We start from the raw sequence: 26,554 nt of genomic DNA on the forward strand, positions 1-26,554 counted from the left end.
CTCATTGGATATTGGTTAATTGAATTGGCTGGTCAAAATTATTGCATTTTAATTCATTGATTGATTGGAATATTGTCTCTCTCTATTGAACATTTCATGACAATCTAATACAAGAAGAATTTGAAAGGGTTTCCCCCCTTGTGGGGTTTTTCCTTAGTCTTTGACAAAGTCTTGCATCTCTTGTCATTGATCTCGACTTTCTTCTATTGCTTCTTGAATTACTGTTCTATCTACAGTTGCTCATCGTCATTGGAAGACTAAATTTGTTTAAAAATGATTGTTAATTGAAGAAAGAATTGGGTTAAGTAATTGTACGAAGCATAAAACAATGGAAAATTAACAACGAGCAAAGATGAGCAAGGACGAGATATGACATGATTCAGTGATGATGATGATAGGATATTTGAGATCAGATCCATGATGTAGTCGAGAATTCCTCCTTGGCTGAGAGGGAGTGTTGAAATTTTGCAGCGTAGGAAGAAATGCATTCCTTTAAAAAGACCTCATCCAGAGAAGCTTGTACTACCCCTTGGAAGAATTTAATTTGGTCAAGGAAAAATATTATTTTTTATGTGAAACCCACATGTGCACAAAAAGTATAGGTTAGCCTAAAGGACAAATTGGGTCTCCTCCACCACATATAAATAGACCACATGTGACATCACTTTGGAGCATCATCACACATTGCATCATCTTCTCTCTCTTGATCTGATTGGTTCGTACAAGTATGAAATTGCAGGGTCTGAGTTCACACGTGTGAAGGAGAGAGTGCATTATGTTGACCAGCATTGACTTTTTGTTTTGGGATGGTTTGACTTGCATTGACCTTTGAGAATTTGATTTAGTTTGACCTATTTTTGGACTTGTTTTGGAAGGTCGATTTCTAGACAGTTTGACAAAAAATTTATGGTCACTTTGACCCACATTGACTATAGGTATCCACCTAGGGTTTTCGCAGGTCAATGGGTTGACTTTGACCGATTTCTGTGGGAGTTTTTTGACTATTTTCACTGATCTTGGAAGATCAAATTTGCTACTAATTTGACCGAACTATTTGGAGGACTATTGACCATTGATCATTGATTGATTAGGGTTGTTGCTGCTATTGACTTTGACTAGATTTATAGGCTTTGACTTTGGATCATATTTGAATTGTTGGCTCATCTTTGCCTAAATTGATTGGTTGGTTTGGATAGTCAAAGTTGTTGACCTTTGGCTTTGTGTTGATGAACTTGAACATTGTATCTCTCTGCTGAACATTTCATGATAATCTAATAAAAGAAAATTTTTGAAAGGGTTTTGCCCTGGTCTTTGACCAAATTGTTCTCTCTTGTTCTTGATTGTCTTCTATTGTGCATTGGATTTACTGTTATATCTATAATTGCTTATTGTTACTAGAAGGTTGAATTATATTAGATAAATTGATTGCTAATTGATATAAGTGATTGTGTTAAGCATAGAACATTGGAAAATTACATGTAAGATGCATTAAACACAATAATATAGATGAATTTACATATTTCGATAGAAAAACTATTATTTAGTTGTATTTATACTGGAAGTTAAAACATGTGCCTATAATGTAAACACAACCAATAACATAACAATATTATAGATGAATCTCCTGAAAGAAGATGGGAAAATAAAAAAACAAAATAATACACTTCCTTGAGAAATCGTGTGCTATGCTTAATGAACGTACTATTACCCACCAAAATGGGTATCCCCAAAAGAGGAATTTTTTCTCCTACATTTGGCAGCCAGTTGATCAACCAGTAGCCCTTACCAGCCACCATTAGACGATGATATGCTATGTGCTTTCGCCATTTGCATCAGCGATATGCCTCTCACCACTCGGCATTAGCACTTGGATGAAGGTGGGTTGTTGTTTAAAAAGTACTTTGATTGTTTTTCAATCAAGTGCTTATACTTGTTTGTTTTGGGCATTTAGGATGGATGGTGGGGTGATCTAGAAGATTGATGAACCTTGGTCGTATTCTTGTTCTCTCACCTTACCAAGGTGGTTAATCTTTGACCCTAGTCCAATTGGGTATAAGAGGAGCACTACCTGGAAAGCCATGATTGAGATAAAGTGTTCCATCTTTCCCTATATCATACTTAACACCTTCCATGTGACATTACAAGCCACATGTCTCACCTCCATACTTTGAGTACAACTTGTCATTGGTTCTTTGGGATTTGACATCCACATGTTCACATGTCTTTAGTAGGGCCCATAAATTTTGCCTTGGGAGGTTGATGCAGCTAAAAGAAAAGGAAAAAGCATATCATGGCCACAATAAAACAAAAGGAAAGAAATATCAAAATGCAGAAGATGATCGGAACATAAAGATTAGCAAGCAGGGAAAATCCTAGCATGAGCTCTACCTACCTCATGTGGCCATCACCTGGTTCCTGAGCACATGCTACTCCATTACATCAAAAGAAGGAACCCTTGCATGTCCCAACCCTGATGAGCGATAAACTGACTCATCTTGAAGGGGTAATAAAATTGTTACATCGTACAAAACAAGCTCTAACCCTTGAACTATAAGTGGTAATACAAGGAATAATCAAGAAGTAAAAGGCGCACAAGAGGGGTGGAAAAATCATGTTGAATTAGTAACTCATGCATCCACGAATGCTCCCTCCTCACATCTATAGAATCAGGATGTGGACAACCCCTTCAGTTAGTCCCTTTGACCATGGCACTTGACCATAAGTATTCTCCCCTCCATTACCACTTTATCATTTGCTAACACCTATGATTTGAGGGGTGAACCAGGGAACTATTACTTCCCCTTAGGGACTGGAAGCACCCACCCCTACCTAGGAGGAAAATAATTTTGTGAAAATTTGTCTGAATTTGGAAGGGGATCCTTATTTGAAGTGTTAAATTGCCCTTAACATTCAAGATTGGTTCACTTAGATGCATTATTGATCTTAAGTCTCTGATAGATGGTTGCTTCCACTAGAATCCATATTGTTCTTGTCAGATAGTTCAGCAACCTAGGCCTTGGGCACCCATTACACGTGTACCTAGGCCCTTCAAAAGAGTATATTGGCCAAAGTAGGTGTAGCATTGAGAGATCAAAGGTTCATGAGGGTACTAGTAGATGACACATGTCTAAGAGTACCTCCAGGACCCACCACATTGGTTTACTTTGACCTACTTTTGAAGATTCTTCATGATGACACCAGTAGACCCAGTATGCTCCCAAGCTAGCCTTGACACAACCTGATGGGTTGGATCTTATCCAAAGCCTAGATGAGGATGGTCTCCCTCTGAAAGACTAGGGAGGGCTTGTTGCACGAGAGGAATTCCTAATATTAGAGAGGAGGCCTCATTTGGTAGTTGGAGACCCATGGAGACCACTTAACAACACCCTAGTTGGATCTTCAAACTCCACAAGAGTTATTAAGGTGGATTTGAGGGCCCTCAAATCCTGGATGATCCAAGCATATACAAATTCTTTGACACCTCATCACCATTGGACATGGCAGTTGGAGTATTTATGATGGATGATGTCAACATTTTTAGAGGATATGGCTCATAGATGTGGACAAATTAGGCATAATTTGTTGTTAGCTAATGGGTTGACTTGTAACCCAAACACATTTAGCACTCAAACTTGCTTTTAGGGGATTTGTAAACATAATTTGGAGTCCTAATCCTCATATAAGTAAAGGATAGGCTCATTTGATTTAGGATCATCACTTGTGACTATTTAGACCCTCTTAGAGAATCTGGCCTAAGTGAATTGTGAATTGTGACTTGTATCTTGTGGAGATGTGATCTATGGTGGATTTTTTATATTGTAGCTGTTTTTTTAGCTTTGAGGATGTCATTTTCGAGTAATAAAGGCTTTCTTCATGCATTTGATCTTGTAAGTGTACCATGGATTTGATAAATTCTTGCAATTTTTTGTCTATGTATGGAATGGTTAATTATCTAGGGTTTCTATTGTGCTAGTTATTGTTAAAAAACCATTCTATGGATTCTAGATGATAGTATTGCATGCATTACTCACTTATAGAATGTGAATGACAATCCCATGGGTGAACATTTCAAATAGCTCTCACCATTGACTTTGCTCCCTCACAAAAGTGGTAGTTAGGGTTTTGAATCTACAATTTCATTATTCCCTTACTCCTTGCCAAGATCTAGGAAATTTTACATCCCCATAGACTCCATCACCTGAGGACAAGGTGTTAGTTTTTGGTAGCATCAGAAGTACTATAGCCTTGAAAATTGGTGGAGAGGCTAAGGCACATGAGTTCTAAAGACCCACGAAACCGTTTGGTGAAATTCCACCTGAATTGTATTTTATTAAAATAATTAATATTTTTAATGGAGTTTCCTAAGTCTAAACTTAGGAAAATTAAAATATTAATGGGAATTAATCAAAATATGGGTGAGAATGATTTAGAAGGTGGATCAAGTCATCTTTTAATCTTAGCCGTTGATTTGAGACTTAATCTCTGTCAATGAAGACTCAACAGGAAAACTATAAAATGGAGGCTTGGGGTTCATTTGGAAACACATAGAGAGATTGAGGAAATCGATTGGGGAGTTCTTGCAGTTGAGGGGCAAAGAGAATTCGGGAGGACTTTCCGGAAAATATAGAAGAGGCGGAGAGAGCTCACAAAGAAGCAGCGCAGTAGTCGAGAGAGGTGACACCGGGCCAGTCTAGGCCTACGCAGTCCTGACGCGGAGCCAAAAGGGCCAGTGCAGAGCAGAAAAGTTTCATGTCGCGCAGAATCAAGAATCGCTGGAATAGCCGAAGCTGCAGGGAACTTGTCGAAACTGCCGAGAATTGTCGGAACAGCCGGGAGAGCTAACACAGAGGGCAGAGAAGGTGACACAATGTTGATGCAAACCCAACGTAGAAATAGTCGGGGATAGCCAGCCTTGTGCCAGATTAACCAGAATTCTGCCGAGTGAAGTGAGGTAAAACCTAAGTTGCAAGAAACACAGGGTAGGAGGCTGTTTCCGTACGGAAATGGAAACGAAACCCTGAAACGTGTGTGGTACGGCCGTGAAATGCATTTCCGGACGTACTGGCATGTTTCTCGATGCGGAAACGTGGCCAATATACCGGAAATGCGTTTCACGACCGTACGATGCACGTTTCCACTTGTAACTTGTGTTTTTTAATCTTTTTGGACTGGGCTGGTTTGAGTCGCTTTAGGTGTCATTTTCTTAGCTACGACTTTATCCTTAGTCATTGAGTTTGCGCTCTTTGGCTTAGGAGTAGATTGAGGAGGATCAAGTTGATTTCTACTTCGAGTACTAACCGGGGATGCCTCTTGATCCTCTTCATCTGGGAGGATGAAGTCCCACATACCTTGTACCTCTACAACTTCTTCTTTATCGGTATGTTCTTCAATAGCAATTTCCTCTTCTTCTTCTTCTAATTCAGCACTTGTGATAGCATTTGGCGACTTTGAATCGGTTGAAGGGTTTCTTCTATAAGGCTTGTACGGCTTTTTAGAAGAAGTTTCTGCCACTTGTTTCTTAATGTCAACCATTTCGTTAGACGTGGTTTTCAAAACTTTTTGTGATCCTTCTAAATCAAACGGATCTTTCAATTGTGTTTTCTTGGGGTCTTCCTTGAAAGTAACCTTCTTGGATTTTCGTTCTTCTATCACGTTTTTCTTTTCTAGAGCTATGATACGTTTCTCTACCACTATTGTTTCTTTCATATTGTCGACTAAAGTTGTTTTATTAGCCCTATCAACGAAGATTTCTATGTTTGACAGTAAAGCAGAGATGTACCACTCACTTCGCACTTCTTCGCTAGGCTTGGAAGCAGTAGGAATTTTATTTAATAGTTTATTGAAACGTGAATTAAAATCTTTGATAGGTTCCTTTGACTCGGCCCTAAGGTTAGATAGGTCGTTGATCAGTGTCGCCATAGACCTGTCATCACCGAACTTAGTCAGGAATTGTTCTTGGAAGATATCCCAACTAGTGATAGATCTAGACGGTAATGAGAAATACCATGATCTGGCTGCTCCTTGCAGAGTATAAGGGAAAAGTCGGACGACAGCATCTTCGTTGGTAACTCCATTGAGATTTATGGATAACATAAAGTTATTTATATGTTCTTCCGCTAGCATGCCTGCTTCAGGATTAAACTTAGGCAGCCATTTTTCAGGATGGGCTGGTATCTGACTCAAGGGCGCAGGCATTAAGACTGCCCCTGGGTTATTCCATGGAGATTGGGCCATCGCTGAACTACTAACAGAGGAAAGTGCAGAAGGTGATCCCTGCGATTGAGAAGATGAGGATATTACGATTCCAGATGATTGAGAAAAAGGTGTGGAAGTTCCTGTGGACTGGTGGACAATAATCTGAAGTGGAGGAGTGGATGGTTGACTTCGCAGTGGAGAGGTGGAGATGGATGATGATGATGAAAGAGTCTCGCTATCGGACCCTTGAAGTGATTTCCTTGCTCTCTTTCTTGTAGGCAGAGGTAACTCAGTTGGCTGAACACCAAACTTTTCGCTCTTTAATCTGGTAAGAGGATGAGCAAGGTTATATTGCGAAGTCACGCTGCCTTGAGATTTATCAGATCTCTAAGGTGATATAGAAAATCGCTAAAGTTTATGGATCAAAGATTCAACTTCAGGAGGTTCAATAGTAGATTGTTCTGAAATGTCAGGGTTTGTAGCAGCGGCTGTTGTTCTTTCGACTTCTAGCTCTAGATTTAAAGATTCTAAGTGCGATGGAGAAGTCGGGGGAGATGGTGAGGGCGATTTACTCTTAGAATGGTATTTAGATTTAGACTTACTTTCCATTCACAGTTCGGGCCCTCCTTCTAGCGCCAAATATGTTGAATCCCCAAAAATCAGGTCTACAACAAGGGAGATACCCACCCGGTCTGAACCTTGGTTAGCAACTCCTTTTCCGTTTGGTATAGTGGGTCCGACTGGAGATATGGGACCAGTTTCCCAATTTATGTGTGTGTGTGTTGAGATTTGATATTTCCTTTCTAAAAGTTCCTAAGTGAAAAGCTTTTACTTTAACTCTAATTTAATAACATGCAATTGTATTCTAATAAATAGAAATATCTAATTCTACACTAACCCAAGGTGTAATCTTTCCATTATGCGATCTAAAATGATTTCAAATAATAATTGGTAATAAAGATCATTCAACTGTTATGAGAAAAGAATTCAATAGAGATAAACCACTTCATATAAAAAGTTAGACGAAACAGTTGTGAAAAACATATCGCATAATAAGCTACTCATACATTAAGCATAAATAAATAGCTATCACCGTACAGAAATGCCAAATGATAACTCAAGCATTAACGCATCAATATATAAACAACTAAACATAAATACCACTTTAACACAAAGGCAGAAATAGTTAAGAGATAGAAGTACCATTTATAACTAGTTCTACTCATGAGCTTCAAGCGATAATGATTTATCTCTTCTTAATCCAACATCCACTAAGAGTACAGAAGTGCAACATCAGTAGTAGATATTAAATGCAGATATCAATAAATCCTATTCCATTCATTCATCAAAACCTCCTCGGAGGGTGCAAAAGTGCATGTTCTGAGGACAAGTTTTTGACAAATTTCAGGACCCTTCTCTAAATGCATGAGAAGGGTTTAAATACTACTAACTAAATCTAAAAATAACTTATTACAAAAATGTAGGATACAGTTTAAATGACCATCCTCATTTCAAGTAAAAATAAAGCAAATTAATACTAACATTGAATCTAAAATTAAAACTAACAACTAACTATTTATGTATATGTTCCTTGAAATCGCAAGCGTTCAACATTTGTTTGAGAAGAGTCGACTGGCCGACTTCCGACTTTAACTGACCTGCGAAAACGACATCGGCAAGAGCTGGCGCTATCTTCTCAACAGAATTGATGATACATTTGAGAGTCATGCACTCTCTGGGTGGTTTTACCAAATATGCCCAGTAAGAATCCCAATTCAACTTAGTCAATCTTTTGATTGATTCTGCCTTTTCTTGAGCCTTCTGTCTCTAGCCTGTCTGCAGTTGCTGAACATATATACATACCATTTTGAAGATATTTCTGACAAATACCACTAGTTTTAGGATTCAAGTTTTATTTTTTTATTTTTATTTTTTATCTCTAGCGTTGCTTTCTTACAAATTTTTGGGCTTACAAGTGACTGAGCAATTAGAGGTTTTCCCTTTCAAGAGGTTTTGAATCGCGCATCGGAAACTGCCTCCGTTTCTTGATCCGGACTTCCCTGGTGCAATTTTTTGCTTCTTGCGCGTTTTTTGTTAGTGGATATAAAGCTTAAATTTTGTGAAAATAATGATTCTGTAAGTTGCTGACACTGAGTCTTAAATTGTCTGTTTGTGATGTCAGCGCTATCCAGTACCCATTTAACCATGTCCGTGTATGGAAGAATTTTGGGCCTCGCCGCTATTCAGTGTAAGAATGAGCAAGCTAGCTCTGTAATAGACGCCTCAGAAGACCCGTGTGAGCCTGCAGTAGCTGTAACCTCCATCATTTTGGGATTCTCTTCCTCGAGTAGACTATACATGCCTTCCCAAGTAGTAATACCAGCGTCTCTGTTACAGGCAGTGTCTGTATACAAGGGCGTCATTTCTTGATCTTCAGAACTCGAAGCTTTGCCTTTCTTTCCCATAGTATCCTGAATACTGCTTTGTATAATTATCTGTTCTTTGTTCCTGCAGTTTACAAATGAGGTGAGAATCATGATAAGGAAAAGGTGACAGGAAAGCTTTAAATGCCGAAGACATATAAAATATACCACCTTACGTGAAATGGTTCTTCGATAAGCAAAAAACCCTATTTCATTAATTATTGGCAACTAACTCATTAATTAGCATTAAAGCACATAACCAGGTCTTAGTTTATGGAAAATACTTTTTTGAACAATGAGCCCGAAAGATTTGCGATGAAGTGATTTTGCGATTTGCTTCGCAATATCGCACATCGCAACATCGCAATATCGCTACATCGCAATATCGCTGGAGCGTAGCATATGATAATCATCTGTTAATGTGTTTTCCGCGAAATGCGATTTGCGATATGCACCATCACATATCGGCAATTTGAGGTTTTTCAGCGTAAGTGATATTTGATGCATGCGATGCGATGAAGTTTCACATCGCGATCTCGCAACCTTAGAATTGTGTTTGTAAGGAGGTATCCATTATCCTTTTTGCGATGCGATATTTCTTAAGGAGTGATTTTATTCTACCTTATCATAAAACTTAAGCTTTTTTAGATTTTTCAAGGGTATTCTCCTAAGTTTATGAAGGTAAGTTTTACTGAAAAAGGAAATTCAAGCACTAATTGATTTTTTAAATTTTTTGACTAAGGGTCCCCACTTATTTAGTATTTGTAACAACACTAAATAAGAAGGGGGGTTGTTGCTGGCCACAACACACTGGAGAACGAGAATATTTCTCAAGCTATCAAGAGGAACATATGAACTTTCAAATCACAATGTGTAACAGGATGAAGTGCACCCTAGTAGGAAAAGGAACCATTATATTCCAGACAACAGCAAGAGATAGTCTTCGGGCCACGAATGTACTGCTTGTGCCAGGTATGGGAATGAATTTGATTTCTTTCTCTCAATTACAAGATAAGGGATATGATGTATACTTCATTGGTAATAAAGTATATGCCAGGCATCTAAGGTGGAAAAAGAGGGCCTAGATTGGAACTCGAAGCAACAAATTATACAAGTTGTAATTCGAGTCTCCTATGGCACTGATAAGAAGTAATGTCGATGGAGAAAAAGAATTAAATGAGTTGGATAGGAGGATGGGACACTTACATCATGGGGCGTTACTATGCTCAAGGAAACTGTTATGGGGGTTCCAGTGCTTACTACCAAGCATGATGATACATGCAGAGGTTGTGTGCTAGGTAAGTACACCAAAGCAACATATTCCAAAAGCAACAATAGAGCTAAGAGTGTATTGGGGTTAATACACTCAAACATTTGTGGTCCGATGTCTACAAGGACCATCAATGGCACTGAGTATTTTGTTACCTTCATAGATGACCATTCCAGGAAAACTTGGATCTATTTTTTCAAAACCAAGGATGAGGTCTTTGATCAGTTTAAAGAGTTTAAGGCTCTAGTGGAAAACTTGATAGGAAGGAAGATCAAGTTATTGCGCTCAGACAATGGTGGAGAATACAAGGATAAGAACTTCACTGATTTCTATGCAAGAGAAGGGATCTGAAGAGAATGGACAACACCCTATAATCCAGAACAGAATGGAGTTGTAGAAAGGAAGAACGGAACTATTGTTGGAGCAGCAAAGGAGATGTTATACGATCAAAATCTACCCAAGTTTTATTGGGCAGAAGCATGCAGCACGGTTGTACACATTCAAAACAGGACTCCTCATAGGGCTTTAGGAAAGAAGACACCAGAGGGAGTTTTCACGGGAAAGAAGCCAGAAGTAAGTCACCTCAGGATATTCGGAAGTGTAGCTTATTGCCATATTCCAGAAGAGAAGCGGAGCAAGTTAGAGCAAACTATCAAAGTTGGGTATCTAGTAGGTTACAACGAGACTTCAAAGGTGTATCGGATCTACATTCCGAGCAGCAGAAAGATTGTAGTAAGGCGGGATGCGAAGTTCATGGAAGATAGAGCCTTCAGGAAATCTCGTGAGATGCCATTTGAAGAACAGGATGAGGATGCTCCTCTAGTCCAGCAACAGGGATCAGATCTGGCAAGAAGACAAGCATCTAGTTCAAGCACGGTAACTAGTACTAGCATCTCCTCAAGAGAAGAGGAGCCAGGAGTGTCATAGTAGGTACAGGAGGAGGAACAGATGGAACTTCCCACCACCAGTGGAAGAACTAGCCGAGAAGTACGACAAACTCTAAGGGACGCAGAGGAATTTGTTGGAGTTCCTAGAGCCGAGAAAAGGCAGTGTAGACAACCTAACAAGTACCAAGCATTGGTAGCTCAAGTCGAAGAACCCTCTAGTTTTCAAGAAGCCGTACAACACCAAGTATGGGTGGATGCCATGGTAGAAGAGTACAGTTATATCATGACAAATGATGTCTAGGAAATTGTACCAAGACTAGAGAACAGATCAGTTGTAGGTTTGAGATGGATCTACAAGATCAAGTATGTTGCAAATGGCAGCGTAGATAAGTACAAGGCTAGGTTTGTCGCAAAAGGATATGTGCAAAAAGAAGGAATAGACTATGAGGAAACCTTTGCCCCAGTAGCTCGATATACCTCTATCAGATCCATTATATTCCTTGCAGCACAAATGGGATAGGAGATTCACCAAATGGATGTCAAGACAATGTTCTTGAATGGGGTGATAGAAGAAGAGGTATATATCAAAAAGCCAGAAGGTTTCGAAACACATGAAAAGAGAACTCATGTGTACAGGTTGAAGAAGCCTTGTACGAGCTAAAACAAGCACCCAAAGCTTGGTATGGTCGAATTGACAGCTACTCACAGCAGTTGGGATTCATCAAGAGCGATGTCGATCCCAATCTTTATTATCTGCTGGTAGAAGGTAAGTCGTTGATTCTGGTATTGTATGTGGATGATCTATTTTTGACAGGATCATCCAGACTCATAGAGGATTGTAAGAAAAACCTGGAAACTGAGTTTGATATGAAGGATTTGGGGCTAATGCACTATTTTCTGGGATTGGAAGTTTAGCAGCAGGATGGTGAGATCTTCCTTGGCCAAGGAAGATATGCATCAGAAATTTTGAAAAGATTCAGAATGCAGGATTGTCGACCTATGGCTACGCCTATGATTACCACTTGGAAGAAAATAGATGCTTTTGGAGACAAGTGGACCCCACCTTATACAGACAACTCATTGGGTCACTTGTGTATTTGGTCAACACCAGGCCAGACTTGTGTTATGATGTCAACACCCTTAGTCAATTCATGGTGGAACCAAAAAGGGTGCACTGGGCAGCAGCAAAGCACATTCTCAGGTATGTGCGTCGAACAGTAAATTTTGGATTAAGGTACACCAAGGGCAACGATATCGAATTGAGTGGATTCAGGTAGGAAGTTCAGTAGACAGGAAAAGTACCACTTGGTATTGCTTCGGTATTGGATCTAGGATGACCTTTTGGTGCAGTAAGAAGCAGAAGTTTGTAGCTCTGAGCTCTGCTAACGCTGAGTATATAGCAGCTAGTAAAGCAACATGTGAAGCTATATGGCTCAGGAAACTACTTGTAAATCTATTAAGGAGAAGAACGGAAGTGACAAGGATCTTCGTGATAATAAGAGTTGTATCAAGCTCTCTGAAAATCCAGTATTTCATGATCACTCCAAACACATCAATATTCAGTGTCACTTTATCAGACACTGTGTTCAACGTGGAGCGATACGGTTGGAGTACACTCCCACAGGAAATCAGGTGGCAGACATACTCACCAAGGCTCTAGGAAGTGCCTAAGTTTGTTCAATTTCGGGAACAAATGTGTATGTTGGAAAATCCCTTTCAACAGAATGATGCAGGGTTGGAGAGGGAACTATAGTACAGATGCAACAACGGCGGTGGCAGTGTCATGGGCAGCAGTAGCACAGTGTTGGTGGCAGCAGCAGTGCAGAAAGGAAATGCTTCAAAAATAGAGCAGCAAGGTGGACATTGTTGCTAGAGCACTTTCCTCGCTAAGAGGAAGTGTTAGTTTTTGATAGCATCGAAAGTACTCTAGCCTTGAAAATTGGAGAGAACAAGGCACATGAGTTCTAAAGAACCCAGAAACTGTTTGGTGAAATTCCACTCGGATTGTATTTTATTAAAAATAATTAATATTTTTAATGCTTAAGGGAAATTAAAATATTGATGGATATTAATCAAAATATGGGTGAGAATGATCTAGAAGGAGGATCAAGTCATGTTTTAATCTTAGTCGTTGATTAGAGACTTAATCTCGACCATTGAAGACTCAATAGGAAAAGTATAAAATGGAGGCTCGGGGTTCATTTGGAAACACACAGAGAGATTGAGGAAATTAATTTTCTTAGGTGAGAAGTTCTCAAGAGGAAAATCGATTGGGGAAATATTGCAGCTGAAGGGTAGAGAGAATCTGGGAGAAGGACTTTCCGAAAAATACAGACCAGAGAGGCAAAGAGAGCTTGCAGAGAAGCAACACAGTAATCGGGAAAGCTGACGCTGGGCCAGTTTGGGCCCACGCAGTCCTGACGCAGAGCGAGAAGGGCCAGCGCAGAGCAGAAAAGATGCCTGTCACACAGAATCCAAAACTGCCGGAACAGAGAAACTGCTAGGAACTGCAGGGAACTGTCGGAACAGCTGGGAGAGCTGACGCAAAGGGCAGAGAAGGTGACGTAGTGCTGACACAAAGCCAATGCAGAAATAGCCAGGCTTAGCCAGTCTTGTGTTGGATCAACTGGAATTCTACCAGGTGAAGTGAGGTAAAACACACCCAAATTTTCCGCCAGTATTTTCTCTATAAAGGATTGTTAATGAGCATCCTAGATTGTATTTAGATATTTACTACCAATAATAAGAATCCTCAAATCTGTTACACTAGTTTCCCACATTCGGTTTTTCCGGGGACGATTGTCCAAAAACAAGTGTGTCAATGTGATTGTTCATATGCTGATGTTTCTCTTGTCGTTTAATTTTCAGTTCTAGTTTGTGAAGTCTGCAACTGAATTTATTTTGGTATTTATTGAAGTATGGGTAAATAACTTGTCATAAATAAGTAGGAGAAATAAATCAATTATTGCAGCAAATTTTCACACAAGGCACTAGCCTTGGTTACTTTGTTAATCATCCATAAGGTTTACACCAAAATCTCTTCTCCTCTAAAATCTAAATTTGGCCCCTTAAGGATAAGTTGATAGCTAGGGCTAGGGCATGAAACTTGACTAGGGTTAATCCTTTGAGAGGCTAATCCATCCATATTAGGGCTAATGTCTGTTAGTTTTTGGTAGCATCGAAAGTGCTCTAGCCTTGAAAATTGGTAGAAAGGTTAAAGCACATGAGTTCTAAAGAACCCAGAAACCATTTGGTGAAATTCCACCCAGGTTGCATTTTATTAAAATAATTAATATTTTTAATGGAGTTCCCAAGTCTAAACTTCGGGAAATTAAAATATTAATGGATATTAATCAAAATATGGCTGAGAATGATCTAGAAGGCGGATCAAGTCACATTTTAATCTTAGTCGTTGATTAGAGACTTAATCTCGGTTGTTGAAGACTCAACAGGAAAAGTAAAAAAAGGAGGCTTGGGGTTCATTTGGAAAGACACACGGAGAGAATGAATTGATCGAGAATTCGATTCCTAGGGCAAGGTTTGCTAAGAATTTCGAATTAAGTGATCATTCTGCAGTAGAGAGGTAGTAAGAATCTGGGAGGATGACTTTCCGGAGAATACAGACAGAGAGGCCGAGAAAACCAGCAGAGCAGAAAAGTTGCCTATCACGTGGAAGCCAAAACTGCCAGGAAAGTTGACGCGGAGGGCAAAAGCCGGAACTATCGGGAACAACAGGAACTGCCAAAACAGCCGGGAAAGCTGATGCAGAGGACAGAAGTCGAAACTGCCGAGAACCGCCGAAACTGTCGAGAATTGCGGGAACAGCTGGGAAAGCTGACGTAGAGGGTAGAGAAGCCGAAATCGCCGAGAACTGCATGGAAAAGCCAAGAAAGATGACGTAGAGGGCAGAAGAGGTGACACAAAAATAGTCGAGGTTAGCCAGTCATGTGTCGGATCAGCCGAAATTCCGCTAGGAACGGTTAGAACTATCGAGACCTGCGGGAACAACTGGGAAAGTTGATGCAGAGGGCAAAAGCCGGAACTGCCAAGAATTGCTGGAACAGTAGGGAAAGCTGATGCAGAGGGCAGAAGAGGTGACGCAAAAATAACCGGGGTTAGCCAGTCTTGTGCCGGATATGCCGGAATTCTGCCAGGTGAAGTGAGGTAAAACTCACTCAGATTTTCCGCCAGTATTTTCTCTGTAAAGGATTGCTAGATGAGCATCCTAGATTTGTATTCAGATATTTCTCCTGCATAATAATAAAACATCGATTTTCCCGCATTGGGTTTTTCCGGGGACTATTGTGTCCGAAAATAAGTGTCTCCTATGTATCTTGTTCTTTGATTTGTTTTCTATTTCATGAGATCAAATATTTAATTAGTCTAGGTTGCAGAAGTAATTTGCTTCAGTACTCAGAAGAATAACTTGATGAATGTAATTTAAAAATCAAGTAGGTGAAGTAGATTCAGATTTACTGCAGTAGGGGTTCCTTCGAGTGTAGGAATTTTCACATGGTATCAAAACATTGATTTTGAAACAAGAAGAGAAGATCAAGTGCTGAGCAGTGAGGTTGAAAGTTGCACTTGTCAAAAATTTGAATCCCCTTGAAGGGACTGCACAATCCTTGTCAGAAAGGAGATCCAAGGAAATCTCTCTGAGTGAGACGACAGAGAGGTACAATTTCCAATTTGTGAGTTTGTAGAGGCAGAGGGAGTGACGCAAAGCCTCAACACAATGCTTGAAGGGCGCTGTTTCTGCCAAGGCAGAAATCCGTCGGAAAAGAGTGAAGATACATAGAAGGGGAATTTTCTCCTCAGAGGACTTCCAGCGAAGGAGATCTTCATTGTCGAACAGAAGCAGAGGGGCAGCTCTACAAGCTCTAGTGGGGAGTGCGTAGGCCGGTCTAGTGTTGTGCAGAGGAGAGAGGAGGTCATTTGACATTTGGCAGAGATTGCAGTCGCATCTCCAGGAGGGAGGTGGGGAGATTTAAAGTTGTAGTTCGAAAGAGCTACAAATGAACAAGATCCTTGAGGATTCCACCTCTTGGATTAATTCCTTGCTACGAGAGCCCAAGATTCAGTAATAGCAAGATGGACTTAGTGTCAGATGATGTAGTGGAGTGTTTGGAGGACGAATGCAGTGGCTTGGGACCAAAGACTGAACAGCGCAGAGCAAGGTTGGCAGCAGTGCAAATGGCACAGTGCAAAAGTCAGCAACAGCGCAAAAGATTTAGAGGGTCAGCAACAGTCAGACTCCAACATTCATTGTATTATGCTAAACACAATTAAGTTCAGTGAATTTTGGATGTTTTCAGTTGCTTCTCTCAGCGACTAAGTTGCAGTACAGATGTAGTGTTAGCAGTGGCAGTGCTAGCAGCATAGCAGATGCAAAATTTGAGAGGGAGTTGTAGTACAGATGCAATAGTGGCAGTGTCAGTGTCATGGGTAGCGTATAGTAGCGGCAACAGCACAGTGTTGGTGGCAGCAACAGTGCAGAAAGGAGGTGCTTCAGAAACAGAGCAGCATGCAGGTGGACATTGTTGCTAGAGCACTTTCCTCACTAAGAGGGAGTGTTAGTTTTTGGTAGCATCGGAAGTGCTCTAACCTTGAAAATTAGTGGAGAGCCTAAGGCGCATGAGTTCTAAAGAACCCAAAAACAGAGTGATGAAATTCCACCCGGATTGCATTTTATTACAATAATTAATATTATTAATGGAGTTCCTCGGTCTAAACTTAGGGAAATTAAACTATTAATGGGTATTAATCAAAATATGGGTGAGAATAATTTAGAATGCGGATCAAGTCATGTTTTAATCTTAGTCATTGATTACAGACTTAATCTCAGTCATTGAAGACTCAATAGGAAAAGTATAAAATGGAGGCATGGGGTTCATTTGGAAAGACACACAGAGAGAACGAATTAATCAAGAATTTGATTGCTAGGGAAAGGTTTGCTAAGGATTTTGAATTAAGTGATCATTTTGCAACAGAGTGGCAATGAGAATCTAGGAGAAGGACTTTCCGTAGAATACAGACAGAGAGGCAGAGAGAGCCAGTAGAGTAGAAAAGTTGTCTGTCATGCAGAAGCCAGAACTGCTAGGAACAGCTAGAACTGCCAGAACAGTCAGAACTGCCAGAACAACCAAGAAAGTTGACGCAGAGCGCAGAAGCCGAAACTGTTGGGAATGCTGACACAGAGGGTAGAAGCCAGAACTGTCACGAACAACCGGGAACTCCAAGAACAGCCGGGAAAGCTGAAGCAGGGGGCAGAAGCCGCAACTACTAGGAACTGCTGAAACAACAGGGAAAGCTGACGCAAAGGCAGAAGAGGTGACACAAAAATAATCGGGGTTAGCCAGTCTTGTGCCGGATTAGCCAGAATTCTGCCAGGAACTGCCGAAACTGTCAAGAACTGCTGGAATAGTTGGGAACGCTGATGCAGAGGGCAGAAGCTGGAACTGCCGGAACAACAGGGAAAGTTGACACAGTAGGCAGAGGAGGTGACGCAGAAATAGTCGAGGTTAGCCAGTCTTTTGCCAGATCAGCCAAAATTCTGTCGAGTGAGGTGAGTTAAAACTCACTCAGATTTTCCGCCAGTATTCTCTCTGTAAAGGATTGCTAGATGAGCATCCTAGATTTGTATTCAGATATTTCTCCTGCATAATAATAAAACCCTTAGAGTTGTTGCACTGGTTTTTCCGCATTGGGTTTTTCCAGGGACTATTGTGTCCAAAAATAAGTGTCTCCTATGTACCTTGTTCTTTGCTCTATTTTCTGTTTCATGAGATCAAATATTTAATTAGTGTAGGTTGCAAAAGTAATTTGCTTTAGTATTCAGAGGAATAACTTGATGAATGTAATTTAAAAATCAAGTAGGTGAAGTAGATTCAGATTTTTTGCGGTAGGGGTTCCTTTGAGTATAGGAATATTCACAATGTCTTGTGCCCTAAGTAGATTTTGCCCTAGAAAAGCACTAGTTTGCCCTAGGCTTCAACTTGGGGCTTACTAAAGACATCTTGTTCCATAAATTGAAGGTATACATTGATTGGAAGCCTTTTCTTGGCCTTATGACCCTAGGTTGATCCTTTTTCCTTGTTAAATCTCAAACCTTAGGTCATGTGGTGACCTAATAAGGCAGATTGGAGGATGAAAATTGCCCTATTGTGCTAGCTAAGCCTTGTTCATAGGTAGATTTGTCCTCCCTGCGCCTCTTTTGTCACCTTATCCCTTGTACTTGATAGATCCTTTAGGTGACCTTCTAAAAAGAAGCCTCCCTAGTGGTGAAAGTCCACAAAAGATCAGGAAGTATTGATTGTGGTGACAGTGGGCCCCCCAATGTTTCACTATCCTTCCCCCTACACCTCCCCCCCAAGGATCCAAGGTCGAAACCACGTCCCATTTTGAGGCGATTCCTGGAAATCCAAAACCATGCAAGCCTGATCCGCAGATCCATCGAGCATGGATCTGCAAGGATCCAAAGGGAGATGGGCGATTCGGCGGGGTTCTAAATTTTTTTTGTAATTTTTTCTTTGACTTAAGTTGGATTGGGGCTTCCCAGACACTCCCAAGGTGCTCCCTTGATGCTCAAATGCTTCCTAGGTGCTCCCTCATGGTAATGTTATCTTTCATTTTCATCCTTTTACTTAAATTTTTAGCATTGCCATGAAATGACTTAGGATGTTTGAGAGTGGTTCCAGCCTCATCGAACTTCATATGGAGAAAATAGAATTTCATATCCTCTTCAAAATTCAGCAAACTTAACAGTTTTCAGGAATTTAGGATCAATGAGATTGTGTCATTTCATTAGATTATATCATGTATGAGGGTATCTGATTGGCATTTAATCAAGAGCACCAAGCCCTATATGTGATCATGTACCCTAGTGTTGGTGGTGTTAATTGTTGAACTCGTTTGTCATGGCCTTAGGAAAAAACTACTTTTCAATTAAGTCAAAATCATTGATCAAGCATGTTAAGCTTTTTCCACCATATTTTAAGGCTTGGATCAGATAGTTTGATCAAAATTGGGCAATGTTGACTGCTATCCCTAGACAATCGAGGTAGAGGCAAAGGCAAGACAAGAGGACAAGAATCTAGATTCTAGATGGTTGATGCATCTAGATGGTTGATGCTCGAAAAATTAATCATTGATATACAACGGATGCTATATCTATCTTGATTTATGTACAAATATGCATGTTTTCATATCTTCTACAACTAATTTGGTATTTTGGATGTTTTTTTTAGCATAAATGCAAAATATATATATAAAGTAGACACTTCACTTCCTAGATTTTTGGGAAATGACGCTTCCATGTATCCGCTTCCAAAAAATGTCCTCGCTTCGTCCCTGCTTCATGCAACATTGAGCGGGCCACACCTTATATTGTTGTCCCTTGGTCTATTGCTTGGCTTGTGAGTTCCCCACATAAGACTGGCTAGATTTTGAGGCAATAGGTACAGTATACAATGATCCTTGCACAACAAATTATCCACATTATTACTAAAATCTAACATAAGTTTCCATGTACAACCATCGCAACAAAAGAACAGTCCCATGATCTGGGACTGTATAAAGCTGATTAAACTTAACAAAGACTTCAATATTTCTCCAACCAAACCGAAAGAGCATGGGGGAAGCACAACATCATAGAAAGAGTTAATGCATTTAAATGATTGGTTTAAACCAACATGGTCGCAACACTAAGAGGAGTGTCCTGGCTTTTGCCGCACATCAAATATGCAGCAAAAATATATACACTAAGAAAAGTGTGGGGAATACATCTCTCTAGCAACCAGCAGCAAAATTGCTTAAGAGTTTTCCCATAAAAATTGTCATTCATTTGCTATCTAGAATGGTTGCATGGAATACTCTTGATAAAAAAATTCAATAAAATTACAATTCTCACTAAGGCAAAAATAAATTTTCAGAATTTACCTGATTACGATAGATGATGTACCCAAGTGAATAGTACACAAGAAGAAATGGTAGAATTAAAGGTGCTACCACAGAGCAAGTGAAACCGAGAAACCCAAAAAGGAGCACTCTAGGCATTTTTTGATGGTAAGGAAATGATGGCACAGGGTTTGCACAATTGCCACTCTTGTCACTCTTTCAAACAACGTTTATAGACATTCCAAATCAGAGAGAATATTTGTATAAGTTCTGATGATACACTTGCCCATCCTGATGTCAAAATATAAGTGACGAAGAAAGTTGCCTGCATCAAAAAAATCGAGAAAATCAGTGATTAACTTCTGTGTCATCAATTCTGTTTCATCCTGGGTGTGTAGGTTTTCACAGTTAGTCATAATGATGCATGAAGTTTCTGGACATAAACCGTATAGTTAATATCAACACTCATGAGCAAGAAAGGCCAGTCCACCAGAAGCAACTTTAGAACAATACGGCACTGCAAAGGTATCCACTGAACAAGAAAAGCTAGGGTGATTAATAGGAAATGTGTTCCTCCAGTGGTCCACATTCTTGGGTCAAAAAAAATGTGCCTTTGTTTATCATCTCATGCACTTATGGCGCCTTGTTTATCATCTCACACTTGCTTATATTCAGAAAGGTTTGGATGTATTTTGTTAATATACCTTCTTTAGTTTTTTCATTTGATACTTTTATATGTGCCTTCCTATCCTTTTTGGCTTCTAATATCTCTAAAGGTAACGAAAACAAATCAAGCATTGGCAGGCATGTTGGACATGGAAAATGGATATAAACAGGCACAACAAGATGTTTAACAAGTTTGTAGAAAGCATTTCAAACACCAAGAAATCTTCACATCAATTCACCTCTTTGTACTGAAGCGAAACAGCTATTTGTAACCTCCATTCAACCAATTTACAACAATATCTATGGCTAAATGCTAAAAAGTTACTAAAGCTATTAGCATTCATTACCTGTCTAGGAACTGCTTTTGCAAGCTGCCTGGGTAAGTCTTTTGGGCTCGAAATGATGTTATTGAGTTGGTTGATGACCGTTCCAGATAAAACATTCACAAAAAACACATTCCAAACTGTGAAGTAGAGCATTTTGGCACATGCACTCTTTTGCTTTCCACCATATGACACTGAACCTTGGATGGCTGAAAACAGCATCATTATGGGTGGAACAACATAAAGAAATAACTGGAGAATAACACTAGGAAGGTAGCCAGTGATGATTTGACTTGCAAATGTCCTGCATTTGAAAAAAGAAGACAAGATGTGTAGCATGTCAGAAAAAATAAAGAGAAAAGAAAAAGGAAAACCCCCTCCACTGCCCCCGCAACCCCCCAACCCCTTGTTTCCATATTTCCAAAGATACATAAATTATACAGCAAATTGCAAGCTTTCATCTAATTCTTAAAAACAACGAGACAATTTGCCGTGTAAGCATTTAAAAACTTGCTAATTTTTGGAACATTTTCAACACATGCTGCATTATCCAAAATTTAGGAGAAATTAACCAGGATCAAATTCAAATGTTCAAGTCTATTGCAAAATTTCACCACCTGATAACTTACAAACACAAATTAGAAGTTTCAAGCTTAATAATATTTACATAACATGGCCAACTTTTGGATTATCTCCATCACAAACACCAACGAGTAGATGCATGATCAAAAGACTGGTGGAAATAGATTTCATTGTCATGCAATCGTAATAAAGGATTAATCTACTTCTTTACCTGCTTATAAATACCTCGACATGGTAAAATGCAAGGACTAATTATGATGCCTACAAATTGCAAATAATGAGAAAAATAAGACTGGTGGAAATAGATTTCATTGTCATGCAATCGCAATAAAGGATTAATCTACTTCTTTACCTGCTTATAAATACCTCGACATGGTAAAATGCAACAACTAATTATGATGCCTACAAATTGCAAATAATGAGAAAAATCCAACTCAGTCAGGATGGGGACAAATTACATGTGGCTGGCATTTAGGATTTCATTACAAACAAGGTCAGGGATAGTTGCAAAAAGAGGCATATTCTCCAGCCGATGTTGATGTGTAACATGAGTCACCAAATAATAAAATAATAATAAAAACATAAGTCAAGTTAAAATTTTAAAGCATTTATAAAATAGCTTAGATCAATCTTAAACCTAGATATATCAAATATGGAAAGAGATCAAATCCTTCAAGGTGCAAACCTCCGGTCTTTGACACCCTCAAAAAGGTTTGCACCTCAACAAATTTGATCCCTCTCAGCGCTTGATCGATCCGAGGTTAAGACGGAGCTAAGATGGTCAGATAACAAAAAATATTGATACACCATCTAGGGTTTGAGTTACCTCTATTGAAACAATACACTAGATCAATCCAAATGTCAAATTGAATGGAAGTTTTAACTCTTTCCTACGTAGCCACGATCCATCATGTTAGCACCTAGATTGGAATTCTCCAGAAACCAACTAGAGTGCTTACTAGAGTTGATTCATGGATACAATATAGGATGGACCAGTTGGCCAATCCATCATTTGTGATCGACAGTTCATGGAGTGCCTTTCAGACATGGCACATCACATGTTTTTATTATTCAAGGGTTGATGGTGGAGATGGTGTGAAAATTCCTATCCTCAAGGAACCCCTACTACAGCAAAACTGAATTTACTTCACCTACTTGATTTTAATATACATTATCAAGTTATTTTCTGAATAGTATTTAAGTAAATTACTAATGCAGCCTACACCAATTTAATTTGATTCCATGAAACAAGAAACTGAGCAAAGAACAAGATACATAGGACACCGTTGTTTTTGGACAAAATAGTCGCCGGAAAAACCCAATGCAGGTGTAATATTCCTAATTAGCCATGGCTAATTGGAATATTCAATTTTGTTCGTTTTTTGCCTTCTATAGTTATTTGTAAATAAAAAGCGAGGAAGGGGGACATAACTCACTTTTAGAATTAAAAAAGTCACTTCCTAGTAGCACAACGTTGTGACTTAAAGGGGAGCCAAGGGAGCCAAAGGGGGACGCAGAAATGGAGCCCACGCAGACACATGGAGGAACTGCGCAAGAGGGAAGAAACACATGGCAAGAGGGGAATCACGCAAGAGGAGGTGAGCCTTGGGATTGAGAGAGGCAAAGGCTATAAAAGAGAGAGAAGCCCCCTCATTTTGATCATTCAATTATGTGCATTTTGAGCTAGTCTTTTCGACTTCTGAGCACGCTGGCTGTTTAGCTGGTATGCAGCGTTGTTTAGTGCATTGAGTGTCTCCACTCGGAGATCTCACCCTTAGCCCCGGGGGACTTCGAGTGCCTGCTCGGGCAAGGTATTTCCATTGGCATTTCAACAGTAGTTTTATCAGCATTTCAGCAGCAGTTTCATCAGCATTTTGGAGGACTGCGCAACACTGAGAGAGGGACGCAGTTCTTTCTGGCAGTAGTGTTGGATTGGGGTTTTTGCAGGAGGATTTATGCTGGGTGATTGAGCAGGGGACCAGCCCTTGCATATTGGAGGATTTTTGGCAGAGTTTCAGGCAGAGTTCTGGAGGGGTTTCTTCAGTGGCAGCGCAGAGCATTGAGGAACTACGCAGATCCCCAAGGGGGTGATTTTCGGGGGTCGGCTATTCCAGGAAAGCTTTCTGGGTTTTTCTGGGTTTCTTGAGTAGAGCCCGATTCCAGAGTTTCAACATTTTCCGAGGAGGGGAGCAGCCCCAAATCATCATTTGTTTTCAGCAGCAGCAGCACAGCAGTTCTCCAGCAGCATCCACACAGAGAGGCCATTCTTTGTTATTCTGAGAGTATTTCTTCACTTGCCTTGTGCAAGTCGAGGTGCCATCTTTCTGATCACCTCCTGTACTCATTTTATTGCTTAGTATAATAAAATGGCTTAGCATTTCACGCTGCATTTCTTGAGCATCTGCTTATATTTCCTGTTTACATTATTATATGTTGTACCACTGTTATTTTGTCATTTTTGGGTTATTATATAATTTGCACGTATTTGGTTGGAGTTTTGCTGGGGTTTGAGGAATATTCCAAGTTAGTGATATTACATTGGTATTAGAGCATAGATCTGGCTCAACGTGTGGAGCTAGCAGTCTATGATACTGAGGGAGAAACCCTACATCTGTTACAGAGGTAGGAAATACAGAGACATTGAGCATAGGCTGGAGAACACCTATAGAGAGGGAGACTATGTTCCGGTGGTGGACGCAGAACAAGAGGAGCATGTGGTGGACCCAGAGCAGAGGGATCCGATGGCAGATGAGGATGGAAAGAGATTTGCGGATATGCTCCTCAAATCAGTACAGGATCTGTCGAGGCAGATTGAGGTGATGAGGCAGAGATTCACGGCAGTAGAGGCTAGACAACGTGAGAGCCCACAGGTTTTTCAGATTGGTGAGGGATCAGGTGCATCCCATCATTTGCCAGAGCAGCGTGATACTACACAGCAGGTGGCCTCGCATGCCCCTACACACTCTACCATACCCACGTTCTTAGGAGCAGACACGGGGGTCGGAGCCCAGCAGGAGGCAGAGCCCAGCCATATGGGCGATTATTTTGCAGAGTACCAAGCCTACGAGCAAGAGTTCAAGGATGCTCTTTCATTCAGAGACTTTGTTCAGCTCTAGCAGGATAGTAGACCCTGAGACCATCACAAAGGAAATCGGCATTACCATGATGGTGACACCCACCGTGCAGCGAGTAGATTCCACTTGCCTACGTTTGATGGTTCATCAAACAGTTCGGTGAAGTCTTGGGTGGAGAAGCTGGACATTTATTTCCAGCTTAACCAGATGTTGGAAGTAGAGGCCATGAAGATGGCAACATTGCATTTGGATGGTGAGGCCCAGGATTGGTGGTTTCATGGGATGGTTACACTCGGGCACTCTACAGTGACGACATACGCGGAGTTTACTAGGAGATTGATGGAGTGATTTGATCGAAGGGATCCAGAGCAGCATTTTGTTGAGCTGACGAGGCTCAAACAGACAAGGAGCCTAGAGACCTACATTGCAGATTTCTTAAGGGTCTCCGTGATGGTGCCAGACCTATCCACGGCGCGGAGGGTCTATATGTATGTGGAGGGGTTAGCAGAGCCACTTCGGGGTCTAGTCCGATCCACTAGACTAGCCACACTCCAAGATGCTATCCGTAGGACCCGGGACTTACAGGATGTCTTACCCAGGACCCGAACACCTTACCCCCAAAGACAACGTTTTCAGTCTAAGGGGAAGGATGTGAGGATTCCACCTCCAAAGGGGAATCCAGGACGAGTACAAATTGAGGACAATGTCAGGAGGGAGCTTAAGAAGAAGCGGTTGTGCTTCACATGTCAGGAGCCATGGGCACTCGGACATAGATGTGCTGCTGGCAAAGCACATTTTATTGAAGTCTTCTCCAAGAGCAGTGGAGAAGAGGATAACGACAATGATGTGGAGACAGGAGATAGCCATGCCATACAGGGGCCTTTGCCACCTCCACCGCCAGCAGCAGGTGGTGCATCTTTTGCACCCACCGAAGGGGCCCTTGCAGCATTACGAGGAGTTCCCAAGTATTTGACGCTGCGCGTAAGGGGGACAGTACGTGGCCAGCGAATATCAGTCTTGGTTGACAGTGGGGCAACCCACAACTTCATCAATCCTCAGATGGTTGAGCGGAGAGGTATACCGACAGAGAGTTTCGATGGATTTTCAGTTTTGGTCCCAGGAGATCAGACCATGGTGTGTGCTCGTTATGTCCCAGAGTTATCAGTGACGATGGGCACTTACACACTGACTGACCACTTTTTCGTGGTCAACATTCCGGACACCAACGTAGTACTGGGTGTTCAGTGGCTTATCACTCTAGGGAAGGTCACTACAGATTGGAAGGCCCTAGAGATGGAGTGGGATGATGAGAAGACAGGGAGGCATGAGAAGATACGGGGACAGCACACATATCTTCCTCAGACTGTTTCGGCTCATCGGATGGAGGTAGTCTTCCGGAAGGGAGACATAGAGTGAGCAGTGGAGCTGCATGCATCAGAGGCACGGACTACCAGGCAGACGGTACATCCAGAGATACAGTCCATCCTTGATCAGTATGCCATAGTGTTTGGGGAGATTCCACTAGGACAGCCACCGGATCGGGGGTTTGAGCACACCATCGAGCTTGAGCAGGGCATACAGGCAGTGACCACCACCCCCTACAGGCACCCCAAGGCCTATCAAGATGAGATTGAGCGGGCTATCTAGGAGTTGCTACCTCTTGGGCATATCCGACCAAGCACGAGTCCTTTTGCTTCTTCTGTGGTGTTGGTGAAGAAGAAGGATGGTACATTGAGGATGTGCATTGACTACAGGGCCCTGAACAAGAAAACCATGAAGAACAGGTACCCCATACCCAGGATCGATGAGTTAATGGACGAGTTGAGAGGGGCACGTTTCTTCTCAAAGATTGATTTGAGATCTGGGTACCATTAGATTCGCGTGAGGGAGCAGGACATTCCCAAGACCGCCTTCAAGTGTCACTATGGGCACTTTGAGTTCTTGGTGATGCCTTTTGGGCTAACCAACACCCCAGCTACATTTCAGTCCTGCATGAATCACATCTTCCGTAGTCACTTGAGGAAGTTTGTGTTGGTATTCTTCGATGATATTCTCATTTACAGCAAGACTTGGGAGGAGCATCTCCAACACATTGAGACAGTATTGTGTATCTTACAGGAGCAGCAGTTCTATGCCAAACTCTCCAAGTGTGAGTTTGGGTTGACGGGAATGTTGTATCTGGGACACATCATAGGGGTGGATGGAGTGAAGGTCCACGAGGAGAAGATCAGGGCCATCA

The 26,554-nt window shown here is 41.0% G+C and overlaps 1 protein-coding gene across 1 annotated transcript in view; it reads right to left on the bottom strand.

Annotated features, from left to right (window-relative positions):
• The window catches only part of LOC149241784 (hyperosmolality-gated Ca2+ permeable channel 2.3-like), a 387,638-nt gene that overhangs the window by 70,156 nt on the left and 290,928 nt on the right, over positions 1-26,554 (bottom strand). Inside the window, 3 exon segments of the mRNA XM_089374051.1 lie at positions 19,713-19,886; positions 19,888-19,995; positions 20,684-20,963. Of these exon segments, the coding sequence (XP_089230177.1) occupies positions 19,713-19,886; positions 19,888-19,995; positions 20,684-20,963 (562 nt within the window).

Source organism: Pinus tabuliformis, chromosome 8 (assembly GCF_031772625.1).
Source record: "Pinus tabuliformis cultivar Carrire ecotype Pingquan chromosome 8, CPIR1, whole genome shotgun sequence".
Classification (NCBI taxonomy): domain Eukaryota; kingdom Viridiplantae; phylum Streptophyta; class Pinopsida; order Pinales; family Pinaceae; genus Pinus; species Pinus tabuliformis.